The 19,951-nt window shown below is 42.1% G+C and overlaps 1 protein-coding gene across 8 annotated transcripts in view; it reads left to right on the top strand.

Moving 5' to 3' along the window:
* LOC121278906 (ETS-related transcription factor Elf-2-like) overlaps window positions 1–19,951 on the top strand; it is a 104,895-nt gene that overhangs the window by 61,765 nt on the left and 23,179 nt on the right. For 6 of the 8 annotated variants that reach the window (XM_041189451.1, XM_041189440.1, XM_041189467.1 and 3 more), the window contains one exon: window positions 11,124–11,237. In XM_041189451.1, coding sequence (XP_041045385.1) covers window positions 11,124–11,237 — 114 coding nt within the window. Of the gene's footprint in view, window positions 1–1,815; window positions 1,905–11,123; window positions 11,238–19,951 lie in introns of those variants that run through there. The other 2 variants (XM_041189495.1, XM_041189487.1) reach the window with 1 other exon arrangement.

The following is a 19,951-nucleotide window of genomic DNA, read 5'->3' as shown; positions in this document are numbered from 1 at the left end:
AGAGCTATTCTAGCCATGAATATCTTGTGACACAGAAATTGGGATTTGTCTACTTTGATATGATTTTCTACACTTTATATTTTAAATACAAATAGAAACAAAATGAATAATTTTCAAAATATTATTCTTGTTTGACTTATTAGGCGATAATTGTCAATACAACCAAACTACATGGATCACTTTTTTCAGTAAAATATCTGTCTATTTACTGTTCAGTGACCTTCATGCTTCAACAGTCTGCATATTATGTAGCACTAATATTTCCTTCCTGTATGATATTGAAAAAAACTTTAAAATTTCAGGCCAAGTAAGTTAATGGGACACTTTAAATTGTCTAAAAGAAAGGTGCAAATGCCAATTGATGTTAGATCAGTTTACTTTACAACTGAGTGATACATTTTTGCCAAGCAGAGGTATTAATGGATATTGGGCAAAAGTGCGTATTTGGGGTTAGGTCACAGATCAGCCATGCTTTCATTGAATGGTGGGACAGGATCAATGGGGCTGAATGGCCAACTTCTCTTCCTGGGGCCATTTTTTTGCGGAGGTCAAGTGGGGTTAATTGTTATCGGAGAGGGAAGTGTGCAGATTGACCTGGAAGTGGAAATTGACCAGCAACCCTACCTGGCATTCTGCAAGAGTCTCTGTAACAACATTTCACCTTTTAAGTGACTTGAGGATTCACAGATTAGGGGCACAAGTTCAAACTCAGTCCCAGTAGCCGAATACCACGCGGTGCTTTACAAGAAAAATGCAGTTTTAACCACTTTCCCGTTACCACCTTGTGCTAGAGAGGTGAACTATTTTTTTTGCCTGGCGAAGATGTGATTGAAACGCTTGTGTTTAGGAGATAGCTGTTAGGCTGTCAATTTAAAGTTAGAACACACACCCACAACTCCTGCAAAATACTTGTATGCATTTAAACAACATGCCACAGGAAACAGGTACTGATCTGTTAAATGTCTAGAATTGAGAACAAAAAAAATACTATCTTCAAGCAATAAACTTCATTTTATTTTTAAAGTCTGGTAATCCTGAGTAACCTGGAGCCTCTCCGAGTCACTTGAATGACCCGAACTAGATTCCTGAATCACTGCACACTCTATATCCTCGGGGTTAAACAGGAAGTGATTCCAGGACTTTATCCAGTTGTGCACAGTCCCTGAATGTGGAGAATATATTTAAAAATCAACCTCAGTTGGTTGCGCTGCACAGCCACTCGGTGCTCCCACATTAGTTTCATAGTGGGGAGGGACAAATCCGAACGTGTACGGGATCGGCCCCTGTTTGAGGGCACGTCGGGGTGGACCTGCTATCCCACTTTTGGGGGAGGGAGGGAGGGAAGAAAGCCCAAAACAACGACCATAAGTTGCAAGAGGCGGGCTGCCATTGAGACAATTGCAGGATCATTGTCGGAAGATCTGGGTCTTTTTCTCACCCTGAAATGTGGGGAGAAACTATATCCCTCCTTTCTGATGAATTTTATTTTACTTGGGTGAGAAGGGGCGGGTAAGGCGGGGTGGGGGGTAAAGAAAAATGCTTAATCGTATTGGAGGCAGAAGAATTTTTTTAAAAGAGAGCACGGAAAGGAACATTTTGCATCGAGTTCCCCCCACACCCCCCTCCCGGTGAATTTCTTGCTTGCTTCCTTCCTCCTGTGCTCAGATTTGTTGAAGTTGTGGTTTGGTGTGTGTGGCTCTGCGGACGGATACGGCTGTGTGTATGTTAAAGATTTCCTGTCGCTGCGCAGTGATACCATCAGCTCTCCCTCTCGCTCGCTCGCTCGCTCCCTCCCTCCCTCCCCTCTCTCTCTCTCTCTGGGAAGCTGCTGCTCTTTGCAGAGAAGATGGCGACTTCACTTCACGAGGGTCGGAAAAACCAGCTGGATTTACTCATCCAAGCCGGTAAAAAACCGTCCGTCACCACTTTGCAGCCCGCGCATGCTGGCGGGAGGGGGGGGTCGCCCAGTGTTTTTTTTGATGGTGTTGTTGGGTGGGGGGAGAAATATCAGACTGCACTCAGCTTTCAGTCCCGTTACTGTAAAGGAAGAGAGAGAGAGGAGGAGGAGGGGATATCAGGAAGTGATCACCTTGTTAGCAACCTGCACGGCGAGCTGGGCTCTTCCTGATCTTCCAGAGCGAGGGGAGGGGGAATAAAACTTGCTGGTTTTTAATTTTTTTTAAAAAAAGATCCTTGTACATGTGGGTCGATGCAAACTCGCAGAGATTAGTGGTCCGGTGAGATTTGATTTGCAGGGATGCGTTTCTTCCCTGTGTGTGTTTTTGTGTGTGTGCGCGCGTTTGCCGTTAGTTTATATTAATAGGCAGTGAACCAGGAAGTGTGCTGGTGGATTGTTGTCTTTCCGACGTCTTGCCACGCTGTCTCGCTCTGCAAATACTTGAGGCTTTTAAATTGCTGCTTGAGCAAACGTGCCGCTTCAACAATGAGATTTTACATCTAGATATATATATATATATAAACATATGTATGTATATATATATATCCATATAGAAAGGGGCGGCGTTAATTTTGGGGGATTAATGCATCCTTACCTCGTTAAGTAATTCATTTTATAATTGCAACCAATCTTGATGGCGGAAGCGCCGCCGGAGGGTTTTCTTTTAGAAAGTGGAGTGGTTGGTTGGTTGGTTGGTTGGCGGGGGGAGAACAATGTAACGTTCGATTGGAACGTGGCCCGGGAGGGAGAGACAATGGGGCCGACGTTCGGAATTGGAACGCGAACGCCCCGCCGGGGTCGAATGGAACCTGGCGCTGGCCAGCGGGTTAGGTTGCGCGCCAGGGGCCAAGGGCAAGCGCGGAACGGGCGGCTGAGGGGGAGAGGCTCTGTAAACACGGAAGTGAGTCGCTGTCTCCGCTTCGCCCGCCCGCCCGCCGTCCCTTGCTGCTGCTCCTCCACCGTCCGCACACACACACCATCACCCCCCACCCCCTCCCCCCCCCCCCTTCCCCCCCCAAGCCGGTTTCTTTCTAATTCAGTCTGCCCCCCCCCCCCCCCCCCCCGCCATCCCGCCTTCCCTCCTTCCCCAGCAAGCGCGCGATTCAATAACGGAATCTTCTTGCAAAGACGGGGAAGGGGGGAGAGGGAGGCGACAAAGAAAAGCCTCCCGTCAACGATGAGCAACCCCTGCTTGGTTTTTTTTTCTCTCTCTCTGTTTTGACAATTGCACCAGTCACTGTAACCAATAAAGTGGGATTCCTAATCGTGATTCTTATGCACACATTTGAGAGAGAGAGAGAGAGAGAGAGAGAGACCTCCCCAGGGAGAAGAAAAGTGTTAGACTTTTTCTGAGCTCCTGGCCCTGGTGAGAGGTTTTATTTTCCTTCTCCGTTTATTTGGCGCAAAATAATAATTACCGACCTAAAACACAACTGACGTTTTGAACACTGAAGAGGAAGTGGTTAATCTAATATGTAACCATGTGGACAGTGTTTACTATGAAATGTTTTATTTTCACGGATCAAGGGCAGTTCCGCCAGTGCAATGCGTAGTTTTTTTTTCTTAAATAGTATCCCTCGCGCACACTGCTGAAAGCTTCACCAAAAAATGAATCTGACGAGGAACTTGTGATTTTGAGTAGTATTCGTGCATAGTCAAAGTTCAGAGACACTTCTCCCGCCCCCCCCCCCCCCCCCCCCCCCGCGCCCCCTCCTCTCCTGAACAACTGGTTTATTTTTTTAGGGTAAATGACGAAAAACATCCGCTATAAGTCAACAACAACATACACTACGAGCATTGCTGGAGCAAAAGCAATCTTAAGCGAGTCCTCGTCCCAAACATGATTTATTAAAGTTCATATTTTTTTAAATTCGACTCGAGCAACAACATCCAACATTAGCCTATTTGTGAAAAAGAGAAAGGTCTAACAAAAAGTACAGTCTAAAACTCGATCTGTACGGAAAATGAAACTTTGTTTTTATTAATGAAATGTGATGTTGCGCTGCACTTAGTACTTCCGCACTCAAGATTTGTGTTGAATGTTGACGGCCAACGTTGGACACTTGCCACTTGATTTTATTTTAGGGAACTGCCACAGATAATTGGCTGGTTGGGGTGGGAAGGTTCGTGGTGTTCCAGATGCTGCATCAACCTGTGTAGATTCAGGGCGCATTTAACCTTTGCGGTACATTCCTCCCGAGGGGAAGCAGAGTTGCTAGATCCAGTCGGTGTGCTCCAGGACACCGTTACAAACCCTTCAGCGCTCGAACAACTTTTATTTTAGTGCGGCTTAATGAAAAGCGAGCAAAATGAAAGCTAGTGAAAATAGTTCATGTCAGCGGCTGTTTGGATTTGAGTTTGCAAATGGAAGCGTGTAGTGGAACACGTCCTCTGTGAGGGAGGGTCATTCCGTGTCTTCCTTCCCAGATTAAAAGTTTACTCCTCTCCTGCAGCTCCACATTGGTGGGAGAGGCAGAGCTGCGCTTTGCGCAAACTGCAAATATATTTATTTGCACACTTGATTCCCTACCAGGCAAGATCTAGCGTCCAACACATTCCCATAAATGGAAGCAACCGCAAGCAGGGTACCTTGGTGAAAGTTGTGTTGATCTGTAACAGGTGGCATTGCTATACGAGCTTGTGTGTATGTGTGTGAGAGGAAGAGAGAGAGAGGGAGGGAGCAGCAGCAGCAGACTGCTCTGACTTAATGTTCTTTGACTACTGTATGAAATCCAAAACCGCAGGCCCTGTATCAGTGCCCAAATTAATGTCAACGACACAACTGTATTTATAGCTGCCCTTTAAACAAAGTTTGACCCATCGTCAGTATCAGCATTTCATTTTTTAATTCAATAAGATTCATTGCGGTTTATTAGATGGATTATGTAAAATGGAGGCTGCTTTTAATGACCAGAATCCTGGAGTTTTTGATCCGTAGTTTGTTATATTCATTTTGATTAAAAAGTCGTGTTAATCATTTAAATCTGAGTATCTGATAAAATGTTGGGAGATCTATCAATTATTCTTGTCAATCTTCTTGCCTCTTGGGCTGCTGGCCCTGGTTGTGCCCCATTCACTACCTTGCTCAAGTTGCTGTTCTGAAGGTGACGCAACGTGTAGCTCCAGGCTATTCTACTTAAGGGTTTATTATGGTCGTGCTTGAACCTGACCTCACCCCAGGTTTGTGTGTGCATTTTCGAATGGAGAGCTGGAGTGTCACTGAATACTGAACTGTCTGACCTCCTCCCTCCACCCCTGCCTTCTCTCAGCTGCTGACAGCTTTAGTACCCTGGCTGAGATCAGTGAACAGATTTCAAATTGACCCTGGCATTTCTGGCCCACGTGTCATATCTTGGCAGAGTGGCTGATTTCTCTTTTTTAAAAAAAAGACTTGATAAATTCGGGTGCAAACCATTGCAATGTTATTGATGTCAGCAATTAAGCATAGTTACTTGTTTGTAACTTTGGCAGCTCACTCCACACACACACACACACACACGCACACACACACACACCCCCCCCCCGCCAATAAACGCACGTACATTAGGATATTCAGAATCACATGACATCTCTGAATCTGCTGCATGGGATCCAATTGCATCAGTGCTGACTTATGGTGCAGATTTGCTGCACTCTTCTGGCTTTGGACTGTCTTTAGAATGGTACTTACCTGATGCATTGAGACCAAGTGATCTCGTGCTTGTATTTAATTTCACATTTGACCATCAATCTTTAGGTTTCAACAGTTGGTGAAATTTCTGTTGGCCTGGATTTTGCAAATGTAAGGTGCTAACAGCTCATGACACTTGCCCTTTGCTATTTGCACTGGAACTTGTGATTATTAGAGAGCACCTTCCACTGGAGGTCTGGGACCTGTGAACAGAGCAAGCAATGGTGTACCTCCTTAACCAGTCCGATTTGAAGAATCCTTATGGGGATGCACAGGGGACAATTCTAACTCCAAAAGACAGGTGGGTTGGTGTTCGGTGAGTTGTGTAAGTTTTAAAATCTCAAACTACACTCCAGTACACTTACTTCTGGGTTTAACACAAAAGGGACAGGGTGCAGACAACTAGCCTGCTCCCAGATTGGCTATTTAAATACACTGTAACCTCGCCAGTCTGAAAATCTATTGTTCAGAAACACCAGTGGACCAGAAATTTTTGGAGCAGACCTAAGCAACTCACCACTTGACTGCTCAGGCGCTGCAACAAATCGAGATAGTAGGTTGGAAAATCCTGTGTACATACACCATCAGCATCACCAAGAGCAATCCCATCAACTAGCATACCGGATGAAACACTGGCCCCAGAATTAGCTGCGCTCTCTGTTGATGAGCAGCTACTTTCTCACTTGCCCCTTCCAATTTTGGTTGGATGAGCAAAGCAATTTTTATTACTATATCACAAGATCATAAGAAATGGGAGCAGGAGTAGGCTATTTTGACCATTGAGTCCAGTAAGGTAAAGGCTGATCTGATTGTGGCCTTACCTCCACTTTCATGCCTGTTCCCCCATAACCCTCGACTTACTTGTCAGATAAAAATCTCTCTAACTTGGCGTTGAATATATTCAACAACCCAACCCTCCTGTGCTGTCTGGAAGAGAATTCCCAAGATTAACCATCTCTGAAAGAAGAAATTCTCCTCACCTCCATCTTAAATGGGAAACCCCTTATTTTTAAACTGTCCTCCCTAGTTGTAGATGCCCCCCCACGAGAGGAAACATCCTCTCAACATCTACCCTGTCAAGCCCCCTCAGAATCTTGTATGTTTCAATAAGATCACTTTGCACTCTTTCAAACTCCAATGAGGATAGACCCCAACCTGCTCAATTGTTCCTCACAAGCCAACCTCTTCATCCCAGCAATCAGCCTCTTGAACCCTCTCTGAACTGCTTCCAACGGAAGCATATCTGACCTGAAGCAAGGAGACCAAACTGTGCACAGTACTCCAGGTGCGGTCCCACCGATGCTCTGTACAGCTCAGCAAAACATCCTCACCCCACAATTCAACCCCCTTGCAATAAAGGTCAGCATTTCGCCCGTCTTACCTGCATGCTGACTTTTTGTGATTCATGTACAAGGATACCCAGGTTCCTGTGTACCGCAGCATTCTGCAGTCTCTGTCCATTTAAATAAGACTCTACCTCTCTGATCCTGCTGAGTGGGCAACCTCACTTTTTCCCACGTTATCCTCCACCCGCCAAGCTCTTGCCCACTCACTGAACTCATCCATACCCTCCCTGTAGACTCTTTGTGCCTTCCTCACAATTGTTTTCCTACTTATCTTTATATCATCAGCAAATCTGGCTACAATACAGAAGTCCTGTCATTCACGTCATCAATATACTGTGGATCATAAATATTTGAGGCCCCTGCTTAATAACGTTTTATCATTGTTCTATGTTTCAGGTAAAATATTTATATTGACCTTGTTTTCCAGCTCTCTCACAAGTGCTTGGGTGTCCTAATGTCACTCTATAATCCAGAAAGTTTCAAAATCCAGAAATGACTTGTTCCTAAGCATTCTAGACTGGAGGGGTTAATGCATTATAATGCTGGAGGCTCACATTTGACCTGTGACTTACAGGTTTAACCATGGTAGGCTAGGTTTTCCAGACCCCTGGGAAACCTGGCTATTCAAGCGTGGTGAGGACTGCTTTGTGGAAAATGTAACTACCACTGGACCGTTGCTTTATAGGTCAGGAGGAGCAGAAGTGCTTCCCCCAGGCAGCAGTAGCACCCCCCCCCACCCCAGGTTTACCTGCTTCCCCGCTTCACGCTTCTGGTTATGCAGTGCTGGGAGCCAAGCCTGTTTATTTATCAGGTCTCTGCTAGGCAGTGATCCTGTTTAAAACAAAAAGACATACACTGTGGTGCTAAAATTCTATGACATAAAGAGAAACCTTAACCCTACTCTGAGCTGCTGGATTTACTAATTGAAACTCCGTCCTGTGTTCAGTAAACCTGCTCCTGGCAATTCTAGGCTGCAGAGTCTGAACCAGGAAGTGCAAGTTAGAATAGTTAATGCAATTACAAATAATATGGAGGGAAGGAAAGAAAGATGGGTTGAGAAAGAGAGTGGAGACCGGAAGAAAAAATTAAACATTTTTAATTAAAAAAAAATCTCCACCAATAACTACAGTTGGTTAAGACTCCAGGTTTATAAAAGCTACTTTTCACTGCCAGAGAGGTTGGTTGGCAGTAATTAAGCCTTATCATGTGTTTAAAAATTCACTTAGACTTAAATGGACAAGCTCTAGCTTATTAGCATGTTTAGTGGGTGGTGGGTAAGTGCCACAACTTCATGACTATCATGTATTTCAATGCCAAGTCATTGTTGAGGTGCTGGTGTAGTGGACCTTTTGGAGTATCAGGGTCTTTCAGACAGCAACACCTGGATTTCAGTGTTTAACTGCACACGTGTGGATGCTTGAAATTCATTGTTGATTTACACTTGAATTCGGGTGGACGCTGAAAGCCTCACTGGTATTTTGGCCGCAAAATCAGGGCCAGTGTTACAGCAGAACCAGCTGGATTGAATCTTAAATGCATTGTTAGTTTTATATTTCAAAGTGTTTGTCTCAGTATGGTTATTGTTGGTATTACAAATGAGATGACCCCATCAACCTCCTGAACTTGTGTGTAGTGTAGCCTTGGCATTCCTTTTGATACTGAGCTGAGCTTTCAATCGCGCACCCAGTCCACCACCATGATTGTGCTCTTTCACCTCTTGAACTTTGCCTACTTGCTTGCCTATCTTAATTTCAGCAGTTCGATTCCTCATCCATGTTTTTACCTTGAAGAATCAATTTATTACTGACCTCCCAACTTCTCGCTTTCACAAGCTGGTTTTGTCCTGTGGAGGAGGTACAGTTTCTAGACAATGTTCGAAAAAGATGCATAGTTGCACTTGTATCACTTGGGAATAATCTCATGCTGTAGCTTATGCTTTGAAGCAAAATGCTGCAATTCTCATTTTACCGTGTTTCTAAGAAGTCTACCTTTTGATGTAGTTTCACCTCGTGAGTGTTTAATGATACTAAAACATAATGGCATTTTCTTTATTAAATATATCTGAACCCAGTTTAATTTTAAAGTTACAGTACTCTATAATTTCACTCTGGTCAGTTGCTGATAAAGACTGGATATTTACAAGTTTTCCATGCCTCTATTTCCTGGTTATTTTTTAAAGTCCCTGTTTGCAGCGGAGGTTGAAATCACAATATAGAAAATATATTGTGGGGGAATCTTTTTCTGCTTATTTAAACATTGGAAATATGTCAGATTTGAAGTGACATATACTGCTGATGTTTCTTTGTTAAGGATTAATGATACCTTGGGAAACAAAATGCTTTTTGCAACTAGGTTTCTTCAGCTTCTAGCAGCAATGCATTGGTGAAAACTAATTTTGGTTACTGCATCTTGAAAGCTAGTATGAATCTTGATGCTGGCCTTTTAGGGTAGATGTTACCTTCTAACTTCCAATTTATTTGTGTACTGTCATTTCTCCTTTAATAGATCTAAATATGTGGTGTCTAGGTTCTTAAAAGCAACTAATTAGGAACTGCCTTCCCACTCACTTGTTGCTTCACTAGTTTGTGCTTTCTGGGGGAAATGAAGCGGGTTGCAGGTGGGCTGGAACATACAGCCTGGCTGGTTTGCACACACGCAGAATGATGGTCTTGGCAGACTGGCAGGAATGTTAATCTACTTGTAGTAAGTATTTTTTCAATTATGCACTTTTTTCTTAGAATTATAGTAGGAATTGCATTACCACTGATGTCGCCTTTAATGAAGTGCATCCCAGAGTTGACATCCAATAACAGCTGCAGCAATATTTTCTTTCGAGTTTGTGTTTTCGATTGTAAATACAATACTGATGTTGAAGACATCTGTATGTGGATGCCTTTTGAGGATGTTTGACATGGATCAAATACAAAATCGAAAGGTTTTTTTTGTGGCAGCTGTTTGGCAAAGGGCAACACTTTAAACCTGTTTTTGAATTATTTGCAGCATGACTCTTGTGCAGCACTGTGATTTTTCTCTGCATTCTGGGTGCTAAATACTGTGGTTTCCTGTGCAGTCACTAGAAAGTCAATACTTCACTGTATGGGGCAGAACGTAAATAGTGATTAGACACAATGATTCAGTGAGATTTTTCTTCACAAATAACATAGGTCGCTTTTTTGTACATTTATCTGTTTTGTGTTGCAGCATTACATAAGGATATCCAGTTTGTTTCTATGTATAATCGCCTAAATGCCTTGCTTCAAACCAGGGAAGTCACACAAGATTTGAAGGTCAACTTCTATTTGAAGGAGCCAGTATTCGTTCTTTTACACCTGCTTAAAAATAAGGCTTATCCTGAGCAAGGATTCTTACTACTTTTATCATTTCCTTCTGCACTCAACAAGGTGAAGGATATCAGTGTTGGAAAATTCCTCACTCTTCTACTTCTGCCATCCGGAGTTAGCAGGAAGCAGTTAGCATTGATTCCTCAGAAATGCCTGAGTGCCTTTTCTTCTATTTCCCATACTGTATCATTCATGTCACTTCATAAATGGAAGTACCAACTCGTGCTGCGCCATAAGCATCTTTTTGCTCCCTATGTATAATGCTCAGGCATTGTCTAAATTCCTAGTACTCTTAACAGGTGCAGAAAATTGTCTGGCTTGGATTCTAACCTAGTTCCCAGAAGTGAAAGAACCGTTTGTTTGACTGGTTGTGCACTGTCATATTCCGCCCCTCACCAACCCACTACCCATTCCCAATCGAAGAATATTTCAGAACAAAGGCTACTATTTTAGTTTTATTGTTAGCTTAACGGTACACTCTTCACCAAGCTGGTTCTGTCTCCTTCCAAATCACTTGGAGTTTCTCAGTCATGTATTTGTAACTGCTGCTGTCCAACAGGCAGATTGTGAATTAGGACCCGACTGCAAGTAGGCAAGAATTTGAAATTGGTGTTGGACAATCTTGTGTTGGAGAAGGGGGGGGAAGGGACTCTTGGAGTGTTGTAGTGTTAGTAATATTGTCAACAGTTGTATTTAATGACGTGTTTGTAATTTGAATTTTATTACAAACTTCAGTCTCCAGTGTTCTGCTGATTTAAGATCTCAAATTGGTAATTTTGCTTACACACTCTGTTACTCTAATCTCACAGTGGAAGCATCAGTCAATAGCAGTCATGTCCACTGCACAGATAAGACTATCGAGGCGGCAGAGGCACTACTCCATATGGATTCTCCAACCAGCCTGAGGGATGACAAGAACAGTGGTATGTACACATAGCTTTTTTCATTTTGAACCAATTTCCCAAGCTCGCTATTTAATGAACATGATTTATGATTGGTCTGTTGGAAAGGTTAACACCCTTATAAAAGGAAAATCTTCTGGTGTTGAATTACGCTCACTTGAAAGCTCATTGTGGTGTGTCACTGAAATTCCCCTCTTTATCTAAAGTTAGGGCAAAGTGCCTCTCGTGAATTCCACCTTGGATGTAATTAATTTGCAGAATATGGTCCAGAAGGGCAGTCTATGGATCACAGAATTGGAACTTCACAGTGCTGATCTAAAAAGCCATATTGGAGTGGTCTTGGAGAGGTTGTGTTCAGATCTGTAGCAAAATGCACGTTGCTTATCAGGGCACTTTTGGGGAGATTGACCAAATGGATTTTATTTATGCTTCCTGTTGTAATTTTTAATTGAGGTCAGGAACGTCAGAAATTTTGATCAAAATTACATAAATTGCCAAGTTTATTCATAACCCATTGGTCAAAAGAGTTTGTATTTTTTTTTCTTAAATGTTCTAACATTTTAATTTAATTTACAGAAAAGATTCTCCCTCCCTGGCTCACCAGATAGAAGTTGGGGTGAAATTGAGCTAACCAGGCCCATGTTTGTTGTGTGTTGTTCACTGGTCTTGCCCAAGGTTGCAGGGTAGCACTTGGCCTCAATGACCTAGCATTTGAAAGGGAACACTTAATGAATTGCTAGGCTGGGACTTCAGCGATCGATGTGACAGCCAGCAGCAGCCTGTTGTCTGAGGGAAGTTAAGCTCCTGAGGCTTAAAGCATATCTGTGTCCAAGTAGGTGGGTGGGGAGGGGAAGGGAGAGAGCGACTGATTTCAGGTATTGTCTGATTGAAATAGAGACAGAAATACAAATACTCTCAATCTAGGAAGTTTCTCACATACTTAAATTAACTTTTGGTGGTGGTAAGCCACCAAAGTTTAGGTATTTTTGGTTTTGGGTATCCATTAAAAAGACACAATTTAGCAATAGGGCTGAGAATGTAGCCAATAATTTGGAATTGACAGATGCAATTTTTGAAGGGGCTTTACGTATTGGAAATTCCCTATTTTGTTTTTATGTTTCAAAATTGCTGTATGAGCACTGATAATTGCAGTTTTCACATTCTGACATGACATTCTGTTGTACATAACTTAGAAATAGGAGCAGGAGTAGGCCATTTGGCCCTTCAAACCTGCTCCACCATTCAGTGAGAACATAGTTGATCGTCTACCTTAACCACACCATCCAACACTATTCCCATATCCCTTGATTCTCTTTGTATCTTAAAATCTATCGACCTCTGTCTTCAATATATTAAGCAACTTGAGGACCAACAGTCCTCAGGGGTACTGTATTCCAAAGGCTCCCAACTGTTTCAGTGAGGAAATTTGTCCTGACCTCGGGTGTATATGGCTGATCTTTTTACTCTGGGACAGCTATCTCTAGCTTTAGATTTCCCACTCACGATGATCCTCCTATTAGCTACCCAGTCCAGCCCATAAGGAATTTTAAATGTTTCAATGTAATCACTTCTTACTCTGTTCACAGGAAAATCTCCTCATCCCAGGAGTCAGTCTAGTAAACATTTGTTGCACTCCCTCTATATCCTTCCTTAGGTAAGGAGACCAAAATGGTATGTAGTACTCCAGATGTAGTCTCACTAAGGCCCTAGACAATTGCAGTAAACTTTTCTACTCTTATACTCCAATACCTTTGTTAATAAAGGCTAATGTAACATTTCCCTTTCTAATTGCTCGCTGCATGTTAACTTTCTATGATTGATATACAAGGATACCCAGACCCCTATGAATACCAACATTTCCCAAACCCTCACCATTTAAAATAAAAACCTGCTTTCTATTTTTCCTACGAAAGTGGTAACTTCACATTTCTCCATGTTATATGCCAATTGCCATGTCCTTGCCTATTCACTTAACTTGCTTATTTTCCTTTGCAGCCTCTTTGCGTCCTCACTGCTTATTTTCCCACATAACTTCGTATTGTCAGCAAATTTGGATGCGTTATACTCGGTACCCTCCTCTAAGTCATTGATATGGATTTAAATAGCCAAGGCCCAAGCACTGATCCTGGTGAAACCCAACTAGTTATAGCCTGTTGTGATAGCGCTTCCTGATCACAGTTACAGCTTAAAATCATTGAGCCTATAAATTTATATTTGTCAGCTTTTTTTTTCCATTATAATCTCCATTAGCAATGAGTTTTGAGTACTTAAGTTAGTGACTGAATTTGTCTAACCTGGCCACCACAGTTCTACAAATCGCTCAAAAATACTTGCTGAAATATTTTTCAATTACTATTTTTATCCCTAATTAACTCCAAGTTACTAGGGTCCAAAATAAGGTTAAAAAAAATCAGAAATATAGCTCTTTCACAACAGTAAACTTGTCAATTGAATTGCTATTTGTGCCCTTCTTCCTTCATTAATGGTTTTACTTGAAGATCTTGGCCCCTCTCTCAAAAGCCAACAGTGAAACCTGATCTTTTTCTCAGAGCTGTGCTGTGAACTGAACATTTATCATATAGAAATTACAACACAGAAACAAATCATGCCAGTGTTTGTGCTCCACGCTAGTCTCCTCCCACCCTAATTCATCAAACTCTATCAGCATATCCTTTTATTCCTTTCTCCCTTGTGTATTTATCTAGTTTCTCTGTAAAAACATCTATGCTGTTTACCTCAGCTACTTCATGTGGTCACAAGTTCAACATTCTAATCGCTCTCTGGGTAATGAAGTTTCTCCTGAATTCTTTATTGGATTTATTAGCGGCTATCTTTTATTTATGACCGTAAGCACTTGACCCAACTCCCTTCCCCACCCCCCTTCAGAAGTGGAAACGTTTTCTTTGGTCCACCCCATCAAATCCTTTGAAAGTTTTAAAGATTTCTGTTCTGTCACTCCTTGGCCAAAAGAGCTCCAGTTCATAAAGTCCTTCCTGATGGTTATAACCTTGCACTTCTTATATCATCCTAGTAAATCTTCGTTGACTGCACCTCTTTCAGTACCTGTATATCCTTGTAATAAGGCAAGCAGAACTGTGTACAGTATACTCCAGCTATGATTTTATTCACTCATAGAATGTGGGTGTCGTTGGCTAGGCCAACATTTATTGCCCATCCCTAATTGCCCTTGAGAAGATGCTGGTGAACTGCCTTCTTGAACTGCTGCAGTTCATGTGGTGTAGGTACACCCATGGTGCTGTTAGGAAGGGAGTTTCAGGATTTTGACCCAGTGTCAGTAAAGGAACAGCGATATGTTTCCAAGTCAGGATGGTGAGTGGCTTGGAGGGGAACTTCCAGCTGGTGGTGTTCCCATGTGTCTGCTGCTCTTGTCCTTCTAGATGGTAATGGTCGTGGATTTGTGAGGGGATGTCTAAGGAGGCTTGGTGAGTTCCTGCAGTGCCTATTGTAGATGGTACACACTGTGTCAGTGGTGGAAAGAGAGCATGTTTGTGGGTGGGTGCCAATCAAGCAGGCTGCTTTGTCCTGGATGATGTCAAGCTTCTTGAGTGTTGTTGGAGCTGCACTCATCCAGACAAGTGGGGAGTATTTCATCACACTCCTGACTTGTGCCTTGTAGATGGTGGACAGACTTTGGGGAGTCAGGAGGTGAGTTACTTTCACAGGATCCTAGCCTCTAATCTGCTCTTGTAGCCAGAGTATTTATATGGCTAGTCTTGTTCAGTTTCTGGTCAATGGTAGCCCCCAGAATGTTGTTAATGGGGGATTCAGCGATGGTAATGCCATTAAATGTCAGGGGCGATGTTTCGATTCTTTCTTGTTGGAGATGGTCATTGCCTGGCACTTGTGTGGCACGAATGTTACTTGCCACTTGTCAGCCCAAGTGTGTATATTGTCCAGGTCTTGCTGCATTTGGACAGGGACTGCTTCAGTATCTGAGGGGTTGTGAATGGTGCTGAACATTGTGCAACTATCAGTGAACATCCCCACTTCTGACCTTATGATAGAAGGAAGATCTTTGATGAAGCAGCTGAAGATGGTTGGGCCTATTTTTATCCTAATTAACTCCAAGCTACTAGGGTCCAGAATAAGGGTTTCACCCTGAGGTACTCTGCCTTGATGTCCTGGAACCGAAACGATTGACCTGAAACAACCACAACCATCTTCCTTTGTGCTAGGTATGACTCCCACCATCAGAGTTTTCTCCTTGGTTCCCATTGACTCCAGTTTTGCCTGGTTGCCTTGATGTCCAGGGCACTCACTCTCACCTCACCTCTGGAGTTCAGTTCTTCTGTCTGTGTTTGAACCAAGGCTGTAGTGAGGTCTAATCAAGGCTCTATATTAACATAACTTCTTTTCAATTCTGTTCCTAAACACTTGTGTTTTGTTTGTACTTTTCATGGCTTTATTAACTTGCATTGCTACAGTTAATGATTTGTGGATCTGTACCCTAAGATCCGTTTGCTTCTCTACCCCATTTAGACTGTTATTTCTCCTTATTCTTCCTACCAAAATGTATCACCCCGATGCTTGGTTATATTGAAATTTATTTACCAACTACACATCCATTCTGCAAGTTTTTAAAAAAGTTATCTTGTACATTGTTACAGTCGTCCTCTGTTTTAATTATATCTGCCAATTTGAAGTCATCTGCAAATTTTATTTCCAAATCAAAATCGGTTATATAAATAGTCAGTAATACTGGACCTCGGACCGATCCCTGTGGGACATCACTACCCACCTTCTGTTGGTCTGAGTAACTACTGTTACCCAGTATCCCGTGTTTGCTGTTTCGTAGCCATCTTGTTACTTGTCCTCTTATTCTGAATTTACTCATGAGTTTACTATGCATTGTACAGTCTAATTATATGTAGTATACCTAATTTTTCAGTGTACATCAGTGCTAGTTACTGTATTGATGGAATGATTTATTTACCTTCTAGCATAAAATGCTCAGTAGCTTTTCTTCAAATTTTGAAAAATGGGAGCTAATTTTTTTGAAGCTTTATTGCGATAAAATTTGCATTGATGGTTTTAAAAACTGTATGTGTGGGTGTGTCTGCAAAAGTGATTTACTGATTCCAATTACAAACTTGCGATTGCTTTTCTTATGTATCCTATAAACTCAAAAGTGCATTAAGTAAAGAGCGACTGAAGTTACTGAGAGTATATGTTCTGGTTTGTAAATTAATTAGTTCCTCTCCTGTAGCATTCCACACGGGGAATTGAGGTCAAGTGCAGTTCTCTGTCACAGTGGGGTTAGAGGCAGTGTTCCCTTGAAAATTTAATTGTTGAGTGCAGTCCCTTTAGGTGCTGTGCATGCGCAGTATTTGTCACAGAACCAGGCCTGCGCAGTATCCTCCAGGCAGCCCTGTGTTTTCCCACACAACTTAATGTGAACATTGGTGAGAGGGCACAGGGGATTATTAGGTGAATGCCAAGGGAGGGCTTTAATGCTAGAGGAGGAAGTAGAATAGAGGCTGGTTGCAGTGTTTGATGATTAAGTTAGAAAGGTGAAAAAGTACAGGCTATAAAGATATTCTAACACTGGAGAGAGGCTGGCAGGAAATAATGAGATTGGAGCCCTGAACTGGCAAAATGTAATGAGTAGTATTTAGAAATAAAATAAGAAATTGAGGATTTATAATTCATGTAAAAAAAAATTCAATGTTCAAACATGCAGGCAAGATGCTGTCAGAGATAACTGGGGGAGGGTAGGCTGGGTGGAGTGAGTAAGGGGCCCAGATGTGGGGAGGTGGGACTGGAGTATGGAGTGCACTTGCGATAGACCCTGAGGCCTGACCTGGCAAAATTCAGATTTTTAGAAAACAAGAAAAAAAAACGTTTTTAGAAAATGTCCATCTTTATCCATGCAGCCAGATTGTGGTTCTTGTGTCTTGAAAGGTTTGTAAGCTGTACAAATGCCGGCTGAGTTGCTAACTGGATTGTGTGTATGGCTGCTAATAGCTGCTCCCTTTACAATGGGGAATCCTATTGCAGGGACACCTGGTGGCCTGACAGAATACTGGTTGCCAAATGCAGACAATTAAAATGGCAAATTTACCTCTTCAAAACAAAATACATGACACGTTTATTGATTTTCCAATCCAACATATCAGATCTACAACAATGCTGTTCACATTAATCAGAGGAAATTGTACATTTTTTAGCCATGTTTACTATTCCAAGCTGAAGGAGATTATGGCATTGCCCATTTAGGTAGTAAAAATAATGGTTATTGCAATTTTTTTAGTGCGTATAGTGTCATCCTTGGAGGAAGTAAGAGCATGCATTGCCATAACCCCTGATTTCAGTTTATGGGAGTGATGGCATTATCAACTCTTATTGTTCAGGGAGAAACAGAGTTAATATTTCAAGTCTGTATGACTCTCATATGGACTTGAGATGTTAACTCTGTTTCTCTCTCCACAGATGCTGCCAGACTTGCTGAGTTTTTCTAGCATTTTCTGTTTTGATGTCATGTTTCCAGCATCCACAGTATTTTGCTTTTGATCTTTTACTGTTCATGTATTTTGATGCTGTTCGTACTTGGGAACTCAGTGTCGGGTTATTAGGAATGACAAAAATAAGAGATAATGATGCCTCTTATGGCGAGTGCCATTATTGAACGTTTTGCCTCGCTCTGTGGATTGTAGTGCATTTGCGTCACAAATTACTAGAAATGTGAATTGATAATGGCAGGATGATTGCCAGTGTCAAATCTGAGACTCGGTGACTATCAAGTCCAACGATCTGTCACGTGAACCAGTGAAGTTTAAAAATGGTGAAAGAAACCAAGTGAATGATGGAGAAGGAAATGGGGTGAATTAAGATTCAAATTAGATACAGAAAGAGAAGTCAAGTGAGGGAAAGAAAGATTGTGAGTTAAGAGAGGGCGGGGAGGAGGGTGTGCGAGAGGCAGAAAGGAAACGAGAAAAGGATTTTGTAACCCAATGTGTTTGGGAACTGTTATATTGCTCCTTAAGCAGTTATTGAGAGTAGGTGTGAGAAATGTAGAAACATTCTTGCCCAGTGAAACTTAGAACGAGGGGCCTCATCCAATATGAACATGTACAGTGTTTTCATAGGAACACAGAAATTTCTAGAATGAAGGAGACCAGGGTCCATTTAATTTACCTTCTATCATCCTGGTAGTCACTTGATATAATGATAATGAGTCGTTGATTAATCATAGAAATCAGTCTTAGGCCCTAAATTGTCATTTTTCTCTGAAGTACGTCATACTTCTGTGTCTCAAATTACTCATATACTGTATCCCAAGATTATTTTTTGAAATAAATCTATCTTATTTGTATTTCTGAGTGCCAAAACAGCTTTGCGCCCTGAAAATGATTACCTGGCAGCACTAACAGGAGAGTGGATGGCAAGACTGGGGCAAAATTACACAAGGCAGAGAAAAAATTTCAAAAGCTTTGAGGAACAATTCAGCACCTACTGGAGTGAGGCTCTAAGGCTTTCAGTTTGCTTCCTTGTGGGGCACCTGAGTTTGAGTGTCATGTCACAGCCGTAAATCGCATTGTTAACAGGGTCCTTGCGCCAACCCCAGATGGCTACAGCAAGATTAATTCACATTAATGGCCAACGTTCCCTCTAAACTGCCTGGCCATGGGGCAATGCAAGACTGAGCGCACAGGACAAATGGGCCACACGCGGGCAGCTACCCCTTTAAGGCCTGCCTAGTGCATCACATGGGCTATGCACAGCAAAGAGAAATTACACGGGACATTGTTAACGAAGCAAATCCAGAATCGTTAAGACTGGTAATTAATCTCAATGGAGAGGCTCACGGAGAGACTGCACTATTTTCTAATTTGTTGAGGCTGGTCGAGGAGCTGCGTAAAGCGTCCAGCGATTTGCCGGGAATCTGAACCCGTGCCGTGTTTTCTCTGCTGCAAGTTGCTGAATTTTTATGAACTCGTAATGGTGAGCGAGTCATGGCATCAATATCTTTCCAGCAATTTTCGGGCTATTGGAAATGAATCCTAAATTACAGAAAGCACTTCTCATTTAACAAGTCTGATTTTAAACTTCTCTGCTCTTCCATGCTGCACTGCTGTTTCCTTAATCATCGATGTGCTATACAATAGGTTAATCAGAAGTATTTACACTACTCTAAACACAGACATCTGTGAGATTTCTTTTTGTCATAAAGGTTTGCATGTTTGGCTCTGTAAAAATCTAGGAGTAATAGATACTTTAAAAAAAATGTAGACAAGCTTTGCCTTGGGGGAGGGAGCGTGCGTCTGTATAATTGGGAGCAAGATTATGTCTTGCATTTGATGGTCAGTTTGCAGAAGTTGTGTATCAGTAGATCTTATGACCATATCCAAGTTGAGACGGAAGAATGTGATGGAAAAATATTCAGGAGATTTTTTTTATACTTGAGGTTTCTGATATACTTTTAAATGTGCAAACATAAAAATTGTACGCCACCCTTCAAGCAAACCTTCCTGATTTGCAATGCAATCTGGAAATACTGGGTGTTTCTGAGGTGCAACCAGAAACACGTAAGCATATTCAAGCCCTTTACCGAACCAAGAATTTGATTCCCAGTGATTTGTAATCATTATATTGTGGAATCCTGGAGAGTGGTCAGCTTAAACACAGTTCAACCTTGGCAGCAGAATGATGCTTTGTGTATTACCTGTCTAATGCTTCTTTTGCTATAAAACCGCATGTTGCATTTGCCATGAAAT

The sequence above is a fragment of the Carcharodon carcharias genome, chromosome 1, assembly GCF_017639515.1.
Source record: "Carcharodon carcharias isolate sCarCar2 chromosome 1, sCarCar2.pri, whole genome shotgun sequence".
Taxonomy (NCBI): domain Eukaryota; kingdom Metazoa; phylum Chordata; class Chondrichthyes; order Lamniformes; family Lamnidae; genus Carcharodon; species Carcharodon carcharias.
This window is presented reverse-complemented; position numbering and strand designations above follow the sequence as displayed.